Raw genomic sequence first — 10,066 nt, forward strand, 5'->3', positions numbered from 1 at the left:
CTACTATTTTGACAGGATTCATCAACAGTATGTTTTATAAAGATGCTCATACAACATCACTCACCTTTTGAAATATTTGGATATTTGGTAATCAAAGCTGGTTCAGATGCATGTAAAGGCTTGATGACGAAGAGGAAGCTCATTGCACCCTGGCAGAATAATATTGGCAGCAAGGAGCAGCAAATGCTGAAATGACTACATGAGTCATCACACTTCAATTAGTACATTTACATGAGGAAATGTCAGGCTGATATCTCTTTCATGCATACAGATGGTGAATATATGCATTTAAAAATATAATGGTAGATATTTACTGTATATTTAAACCAGTAAATCTACCTCTATGGCCCACCCAAGTATATTTTATGTGGGGAAAACACTGCCATGTTTGTGAAGTATGTTTCAATATTATTTTCTTTTGTTAGAATCATATTGAAAATCAAAATTCTGCTATTGTGACAGCCCTACCTTCTCTGCCCAACTCTGACCAAAAATGCTGCAGTTTTCCTGTGGTTTAAAATTCAGTTTGTGCTGCAGTTATACTAGGTGTATGTTTAAATATGTTGGCTATTTTGCGGTCATTCCTGCTCATACTTTTCTGATGAAAATCTGCAGAATAGCAGCAGAATATTTTTGATCCCCCTTAACTGTGCTACTTCTTTCACTTGACAGCTCAAACCTCCTAGGTATTCCTATTTGACTCTAATTGGTCACCTCTTCCTCTACTTATGTAACCAATTCTCTGCCTGTCCTCTGCTCGTCTCCGATTGGTTGCTTTCCTCTCCCAGGAGCCCATGAGCTGGAGCAGATGCAGCTGATTCTGAATACGGTGCCTGTGCTGAGAGAAGAGGACAGACAGGATCTGCTACAGGTGATGCTTCAGTGTATATGGAGCAGGCTATTGCTGTCATATTCTCTTTGCTGCTTTAGACCAGAGAAGTGTTGTCAGTAGACAAGGTTAAACGTGAACACAACTCTTTTAAATGAAGCCCCTGTCTGTTGCTTTAACCACAATCTTATTTAAAGCAGGAATCCACTAAGGTATATGTTTTAACCCCACTGTTATCCTCTCCCAGGTGATGCCTTCATATGTCAGTCATGGATGGAGAGTAAGGAAACCATTTTCTGAATTGCTGCCTGAAGTGGACGCTCAGGGTGAGCAGTGGGAACTGAGTAAAGGGAGGGGGAGGAAGGTCAAGAAGTTTAAGATAAAATGTGGACAAATGGGATTAATTTTAGAGAAGCCCTAAGAGGATATCCAACCATACAGTACATTTTATCACACCTCCATGCTGGGAGTAGACAAGGCAGTATGAATTTGTCCATCTGTCCGGGGCATTCTTCTGAATACATTCTTCTGCAGGTCTAGCACCTATAGCTGATGTTTAAAAAAAGATGAAAGAGAATATATTTATTGAGGATCACATTTTTATGGACATGGGCCCTGTTCTCTTCTCAGCTGTGGACTTCCTCGAGCGCATCCTGACGTTTAACCCCATGGACCGGCTGACAGCAGAAGCAGCGCTGTCTCATCCCTTCCTCCAGCAGTACTCATGTCCGGAGGATGAGCCCACCTCGTTACATCCGTTCCGAATAGAGGACGAGCTGGAGGACAGCCTCGTCACTGAACAGAGCCTCAGCAACAGCAACAGTCAGGCCTCCAGCATCCACTGGGACAGGTGTGTAAAAAAAGCAGGTTTCTGTTAATTTTGGTTTACACCGCAGTTTTTCTCCAAACAAGCAGTCCAAGTGAACAAGAGGGCAAGCGCTGATAAAAAGTACCACATTACAGGAAAGGCCTCTATGTGTATCACTCTACTTCTGCCTGGTATTTTGTATGCTGTTAAAAATGATTAGTAGTGATTAATTAAAGCTGGTACCTCTGAACCACACAACATACTCTTATCTCCCTATTTGCATGGTAAGTTAAAAGATACTGATACATGTACTTAAACTCTCTGGTCTATGGTTACCATGGAAACAAACACAGTAGCAAGAGTGCAGTACAATGTTTCAGTTGCTTATCAATAATCTGGTTTCAGTTAAGCTGAACTAGTAGAGTTGGTTGAGTAAAATATAAACTGTTGCTGTTCAGATATGACCAGTTAGACAAACCCTGGTCTTTTTCATGGTCAAATGTATGAGAAAATGATGATGCCACAAGTAGTCATGAACAAAACATTGGTACCGTCTCCTAAATTGTTATTGTAAAGATTGGTAATCCATCACAAGTTTGCTGTCAAAGTCTTAATTTGATTAGAACATAAAATATTCAGTTAAAAATAAAAATTGTGCAGACCAAGATGCTGGCTTATTTTTAAAAATAATGAACAGAAGCCAAAAGGCTCCCAGTAAACAGTTCTGAAATCGAATTTCAAGCAAAGACCCAGCTAAACAGAAACATTTTAAACAAAACAATCTGGTACAGGAGACGAGACTTAACACACACTGAGTAGTGAGATACAGATGAGACTTACTAGACACAGTGGAAAAACAATAGAGCTGGGCAAACAATCACAATGGAGGACAAAAATACACAAATCCAGATGAATCCAAGTGATTTCTTCCTTTCCAAAATTCACTTTTTAGTCTATTTTACAGTAAGATTACATTTCCCGGTGTTGAGCTCTTCATTATTCACTACAAAATGATTGGAAAACATGAAAGTAGAAGATAAGATCTAACTAGAACAATGCAATGAAGCTTAGCGTTAGTTCATGTAGGACACGCTAGTCATATGCCCAGCTGATCCTAGCTATCACCTCCCAGCTCCTACAGCTAATCACAGTGTTTCCTCTTAACACAGCTGTGTATTTAGATATGACATACTTCTCACTAATGCTTGTATTAATGCTGCTGTTGCTGCTGGCAAAGCTTAACCTCCACCACCCCAGCCTCCTCCTTTATAGCATAAAGCTTATTGCACTCTCATATTGAGATGCTACTATGGATTAATTGCTGAACCAATTCAATTGTATTCAGTATAGATTGTCATTAATGTATCCATCATATGGGGTTTCTAGCCATGCCCTCCCTGAAAATTCAAAACATGCTGCTTGACTAACCCAGGGAGCATCTTTAGAGCAGAGCCTTCCCCGCCAAGTAAAACCCCTATCTATTTAGCAATAAAATGGTAAAATGTATGACGAGGGTTCCTGACTGAAACATAAGCAACTGAGAGAGATTGCTGTGGCTAAACATTCCCCTCTGAAGTTTCTGCCCAGCGCTTGTATTAAACATTCAACTTTCTGCCCTTGCACAGGTACGAGAACAGTTTATCAACAGACGTGTCCTGGCAGCAGTCAGGTGGGAGGTGTCGCTGCATGCCTCCCAGTCACAACACCTCTGATATGGGAGACACCACGGAGGAGGAGGAGGTGCAGAGAGACCCACGGGCCAGTTCCACCTCACAGCTGGAGGAGGCACAGGTTAGATTTGTATTGTCAGTTTCCCCAAACACAGTATCCATGTTATCCTGATGCAGCAAAAAAGCTAATTACACTAAAGGTGCCATGACAGTCAATCAGTTCATGCATGAGGTATTTTGTAGCCTCACTTTCAAAGCAATGCTGCTATTAACGATGCTACATGTGAAATGTAACTACATTTCTTATAAATCATGCTGTTTTATAACTAAAGTGGACTGGTCTTCTTTGCACCTGTTAGTTTCTTTCCATGCACCTTTATTCTAACTCTGCTTCTGAGAAAGTTATTGCAAAAATTGCATATTTCTTGCATCATTAACTCACTGAATATGCTCCATAGTTGTCTTTAATAGTGGCTTGAACTTCATGTAATATATATTTTTATATCAGTTTCATCACCTGTTTTTTTTTGCTTGTGCCAAACTGAAAAAGGTTGTATAGATATAGATAAGGGACAGTCAGCATAGTTGACCCATAATTCAACCCAAGTAAATGTTCTACTTTCCTTCCTTCCCCATTTATCACCTACTCCCTCCATGATTTTTCCACTTATCTAGGTTGATCCACGAAAATATTCCCACAGCAGCTCAGCTGAACGCTTCCTGGAAAACTCCCACTCCTCCCTGGATCGGGCCTGTGGTTTAGGGTACGGGGATCTGGACTGTGGGCGCTCCTGTGACTACAAAGTGGGCTCTCCTTCTTATTTGGATAAAATAGCCTGGAGGGAGGGGAAGCCTCAGCACTACTCAGAACCAAAGCTGATCCTGGATCTGTCTCACTGGAAGCGTAACACTAACAGCCTCCAGGTGCCGGCTGGGCCGATTGGAGGCAGCGTGGAGGATCTGGGAGACATGAACGGAGAGGAGGCAGAACAGGAGGAAGAAGAGGAAACGGGGGATTTGTTCAAAGAGATTTCTCGTTGGGTGGAGAGCACCCAGTCTCGTCTGCACTCACCCAGTCCCAGCCCATCTTTAGAGCATAACTCCCCCTCCTGTTACACCTCCTCTCCCCCTCTTCCCCTGTCCCCGTCTGACCTCCCTACTCCTGTCTTCCGCTACACTGAAGTCCTACAGCAGCCTTCAACGGATTATGATAGAGATGCACTAAGCCCGCTTCCACCTGCGTTGTCTTCCTCTCTTCCATCACTTCTCCCCTCCTCTCCCACTTCTCTGCTCCCCTCTCAGTCACCTCAAACAGCATCTCCCCCCATCTCACCCCTTATTCCTCCCACAGACTCTCAACCTCTATCGTCGACTTCTTCTGTCACTCAGCCAGTAAATGATGACTGCGTGGAGTCACTCCCTGTCAAACAAAAAGATCGCCTGTTTGATCTGGACATGTTCATATCCCGAGCTCTGAAACTGTGCCGGCAGAATAGGGACAAAGCAGACGGGAGGAAGGGGAAAGATGCCGGATGGAGGGAGGAAAGCAAACAGCAGAACATTAACAGAAAGGTGCCCAGACTTCCAGAGCACAGGACTCCTCCACCTCCACAGACACCCAACTCGTGATGCTGAATGTCAGCTACATGTCCACCTCAGAGCAACATCATAAAGGAGAGCACCTCCTTATGCTCATAGTGCTTTACATAGTGACAGATGTCCATGGTTATATACCAGTATGCTGCTTTGACATTAGACCTCAGTGTGAGCAGCTGTTGTCCTTCCCATGCGATGACATGCTGTTGCTCAAGCTAGCACTTAAACAAGCAATCCTGCAGCTTTGTCAAGAGGTGTTCTCAGGCAATAAGAGGTCAGAAAGCAGTTTGGTTAAACACAAATAGCTATGCTTAGCTTTGCAAATATAGCAAGTTTTTGCTCTGAATGAAACTATTTAAAAGCGATGTATAAGTGATTGTACGGTTTAGGGTCAAATTTCCATTTGGTAGTGTCTTTACTGACATCTAAAAGGAGAGAACAGTCAGCTTGGTCACAACACCTATCCATGCTATTTACTGAAGACTGCAAAGTGGCTATTTTCTCCTAACATCATGCCCAAGGTTGGAAGCTGCAAAATTGATGTCCTGCTCCTTTCACTTACAAAAACATGCATTTTAATCACAATAAAGAGGCAAAAGTTCCTCAGGTCAGCACAGTCCACAACAGAACAGATTCTTGATTTAAGTCCAGAAGGCGTTCATCGTCACCATGAAAACATTTTTTTCTGTTTTCTTAATGACAGGCTATCAGAGATTTTTATTCTCTTGACATTTTTGACTGCTAACTTCATTTTTCTGTACAAGAGTCATGTGATGTCTTGTCAGCTGTCCAGTAACTTATTGAGGACAGCTTCCCAGGTATGGGGCAGTGTTAATTTCGTTGACTAAAACTATGACTAACTGTTTCTCGACAGCCTTTTTTTCCATCACTATTTACTGTTTTTCCATCACTGTTTAGTTTTCGTCAACATGACTAAAACTAGACTAAAATGTAATTTAGTTTTCGTTGGACATTAAAAATCCATGATATTTCTGCACTGTGGGTAAATCTGTTAAAAAAACAGTGCATCTTTATCTCTTTTGCCTCTTAGCAGTAGAAAGCAGGGACCCCATTTTGGCAGGGTGCAAAGAACACACAACCATGACTTGGTACCAGATTTAGGCAAGAGAATAAATGCTTGGACTAACAGTAAAGACTAATATATGAGGACTTTCAATAGACAAAAACTAGACTAAAATGTGAGGACTTTTATGGACTAAAACTAGACTAAAAGGCTAGAAATGACTCAAATGTGACTAAAACTAAGACATGTAATCACAAGACTAAGACTAAAATTAAAAATAGCTGTCAAAATTAACACTGGTATGGGGCATTATGTAAACCCCCTCATCCCTGTTCACAGCCTAATGGAACCATTTCTGGATCTCAATGACCTACCTGATCCATTGGCTGTACTTGTTGCTCTCTGAACGAACCACCTTGGTGAAAAATTGTCTAATAAAAGGTGAAAGCCTAGCCTGTCAATAAGAATTAAAGGAAATAGGCAGGTTCTAGTGTCTGATTGTGACTCGCAGTTAAAGAAAATTCAATGACGCTTGCGTTAGTGTTAATTTGTGTCCTCTGCTAATCTGTTGCACACAGCAGGACGGGAGCCTCACTGGTCAGCTGAGCTGTCAATAATGATGATACATCCGTTCCTAGAGCACTGAATTACCAATTGAAACAAAGCTTCTTCGAAAGGTGAATAACATTTTAGACAGGAATCAGCATGGTACAACTCTGATGACAGAAACCAAATTTGAAAAAATACTTTTAAATCTATTCTGATTTTACAATTTGACCATCTGTTATCCAAGGCTGGCCACACACATGATTTTAAGCCTGATTCTAGACCAAATTGGCCTCCCTGACGATCATGGGAGCATGTGCAGATTGAAGGCTCATTGCAAATGATAATCCTCAGATGTGTTGACACGACCTTGAATTGTAAATATTGAGGGACACTGAGCCTTATTTCAAGTAAAAAGAACTTTAAAACCTCTTCGGTCACATTTAGACAGCTAGGGCTTGCGCTGGACATACAGTAGATTCCTTGCTAATATTACCATGGGGAAGCTAGTTATTGGCTCGGCGTTTAAGGACTCACTAAATGCTGAAATAATCTCTCAGGTAATTGCTATCTGCCGTGGCTATTATTGGTTATGGCTAATGTTAGCTGATGTCCTACAGAAGGAAATGGATGATGAAATCTATTATTTTAGCTTCAAACAAAGCATATGTCTCTCCAGGTGTCACGGTTAGTTTTCTTTTTAGTTTCTGATCAATTATGAAGCATTACTGTAACGATTGGGCAGAAACCCACAAATAAACTTCACCCAAGCTTCTCACATCACACATGGGTTTAGAGGAAAATAGCTTCTGTGAATTGAAAGGGATCACTTCTTTCAAATTTGCTTTATATAACAGATCATTCGAGATATATCAGTTAGCCTGTAATTTTCCACAATGCCAGATAGTCTTCCAGTGGTGATCTGAAGAAAATGGTGTATACAATGATATTTTCCTAGCCTATCTGAATGTATTCACGGGAAAATACTGCATCAAATGATGCTACAGGATGACCCAAAAGGATCTGTTTTAGTGCTGTTTGAACACACAGTGACTTAATGAGCTCTGTCACTGCTACCTGCCTTGTAAACTTGTATAAAACAGTTGTCATATTTAATTCTATAGTACATTTCTCAAGATTGTGTTAATAATATTCTTGTGTCTAAAATATTCTATGTTGAAAGCTAGAGCGTGCTATTATGTTAATTTGCGTTTTGTTTAAATGTGGAATGCTCTGTTGTAATAATTTATGATTCTCCTGAATACTTTACTCTAGGTTGATCACAAAAAGTTTTATATTCTGTCGGCTTGATGCACCTAACCAGCGCAAAATCTGCTGAATGCTCACTGAAAATGCTCTGTCCCATCTGTGCAAGAACAACACTGAATCTCTTACCATTTCACCCACTTAAATATTAGCTACAGAGAGCTGTAATGCAGACAGCTAAAGCCAACATTTTGGAGAATGTGGATTCACTGCAACTGAAAAGATTTGTATGCAGAATGCTTAAATGCTGCCCAATAACTATAATAGTATATATAAAACAAAACAACCAAAATACAGCTTGTTAGACAGTAGTAGATCATTAGCATGTACTGTAGTTTACTCTGATATCTTATACCTCCCATTCAAGCTAACAACTCAGTTAAAAGACAGTGTTGTTGAAGTAATTAACTTATGAAAGCTGTTGGATTTGGCTTTATTCAAGAAATGCAAGAAATCAGAGATGTCAGAGATGTCTAATATTTACACAACATATCAAAATATTCAGGTAACTGTGAGCATGTGGTAACAGCAAAATTACTCTGTTACAGCTCAGACACAACAAAACTGCAAAAAAACTGAAATCCTAGCAAGTGTATTTGGCTAATTTCAGATTTATATCTCATTATAGTTTGGATCGTTGGTGCACTTACCCCTATTTTTACTGATGTTAATTGAAAGGCAAGAGCTTTAATGCTACACTACAATACTTAATAATTATACTAAATGCTATAATTCTTGATTTTTATTTTAAAACTAGTCTCATTATGCTGCTTGTTGAAATAAGAGGGCTGGTGATGAAATGTGAATGGCTGGTAGATTTTTGAATCTTTTTGGCAAAGTGGCAGGTAGGCCAAAAAGTTATCTCTCACCCTGCTTGGTATTATTATGTTCTGTGTGCATAAATTGTATAAAAGCAATATCACACCGAGGGTCAAAATGTTCTGGATTTCATCACTGCTGTAATTATCTTCAGCACTGAACCATGCACTCAGCACAGCAGTGATAATACTCAGAACAACATCACATCCTCTCAAATGTTATTACTTAAGTCATGTGACGAAACCAGATACAACTTATTTTAAGATATTAAAAGCAAAAGAGACCTGAATTTATGAGGTAATAGGTTAAATGTCTGCCAATGCTGAAAGCGATATCTTAAATTTAAATATTATGCATTATACCTTGACTTTTCCCATGAGTGTAACTCTAAATAAGTTTAATTACATATTTCTCATTGTAAATTTGACAGATACACTTGCAAAGGTTTGGAGTTTTGCAGTGAATGTAGGAAAAGATTAACCTTGCAAAGCAGATGGATATGCCCGTTTTTGTGTTTCTCACTGGATGTGAGAAACAAATCCATCTGGCGTGCCAGGTTAGGAAAAGATCCATCCCTGACTCTACTGTTTGATATTCAATACTTTGCTGGCTGGATGGGCGAATGCACTTATAGGCACAATAGTGAAATGCTTAAAAATACTGCCAGCACAGCTAAAACAGAGAATAATTCAATTTAATTCAACTTTATTTGTATAGCACATTTCATACAGGTGTAAACTCAATGTGCTTTACAGAAGATTAAAAACAAACAGAAAAGCAGTCAGCAATTCAAGCGAACCCCCCCACCCCCACCATAAACACATACACAAAGACACACACACATATATGTACAGTATATATATAATAATTTATCTGTGGCTAAATGCACCTTCAGCTGGTTTGCATTTAACTTTAGGCACATTTAGAAGGCCCATACCTGAAGATCTGAGCAACCTGGTTGGGTGATAGTGAGTGAGCATGTCAGAAATGTACTGGGGTGCCATACCATTCAGTGATTTATAAACAAGAAGTAGCACTTTAAAATCAATTCTCTATTGGATGGGAAGCCACTGAAGATTTTTCAGGATGAGTGTGATGTGTTCTCTTTTCTTTGTTCCTGTTAGAAAGCGGGCTGCAGCATTTTGGATGAGTTGGAGGCGATTTATTGTCTTTTTTGGAAGTCCAGCATAGAGAGCGTTACAGTAATCTAATCTGTTGGATATGAATGCATGGACCAGTTTTCTGAATCAGACTGAGACATGAATGATTGAAGTTTGGAAATATCTTTTAAATGGTAGAAGGCTGTTTTGGTGATGGCAGTTATATGTTGTTGAAAGTTTAAGTTTGTATCGATGATAACTCTAGGATTTCTGACATGCTCACTGTACTTCAAAGGAAATGAAGATGAAAGCAAAATGAATAAGACATGCTTTATCACTGACCTTCTGTGAACGTTCTTACTTTTCATCAGTAAGCAAAAAGTCTTTATGGCATCTTGCATTTTCAGT

The 10,066-nt window shown here is 39.8% G+C and overlaps 1 protein-coding gene across 1 annotated transcript in view; it reads left to right on the forward strand.

Moving 5' to 3' along the window:
- Window positions 1-4,936, forward strand: part of mapk4 (mitogen-activated protein kinase 4) — a 28,265-nt gene extending 23,329 nt beyond the window's left edge. The window contains exons 4-8 of the mRNA XM_041788181.1: window positions 789-871; window positions 1,077-1,155; window positions 1,460-1,679; window positions 3,263-3,428; window positions 3,983-4,936. Coding sequence (XP_041644115.1) covers window positions 789-871; window positions 1,077-1,155; window positions 1,460-1,679; window positions 3,263-3,428; window positions 3,983-4,936 — 1,502 coding nt within the window. The remainder of the gene's footprint in view (window positions 1-788; window positions 872-1,076; window positions 1,156-1,459; window positions 1,680-3,262; window positions 3,429-3,982) is intronic.
- Window positions 4,937-10,066: the final 5,130 nt, after the last annotated feature.

Source organism: Cheilinus undulatus, linkage group 5, assembly GCF_018320785.1.
Source record: "Cheilinus undulatus linkage group 5, ASM1832078v1, whole genome shotgun sequence".
NCBI lineage: Eukaryota > Metazoa > Chordata > Actinopteri > Labriformes > Labridae > Cheilinus > Cheilinus undulatus.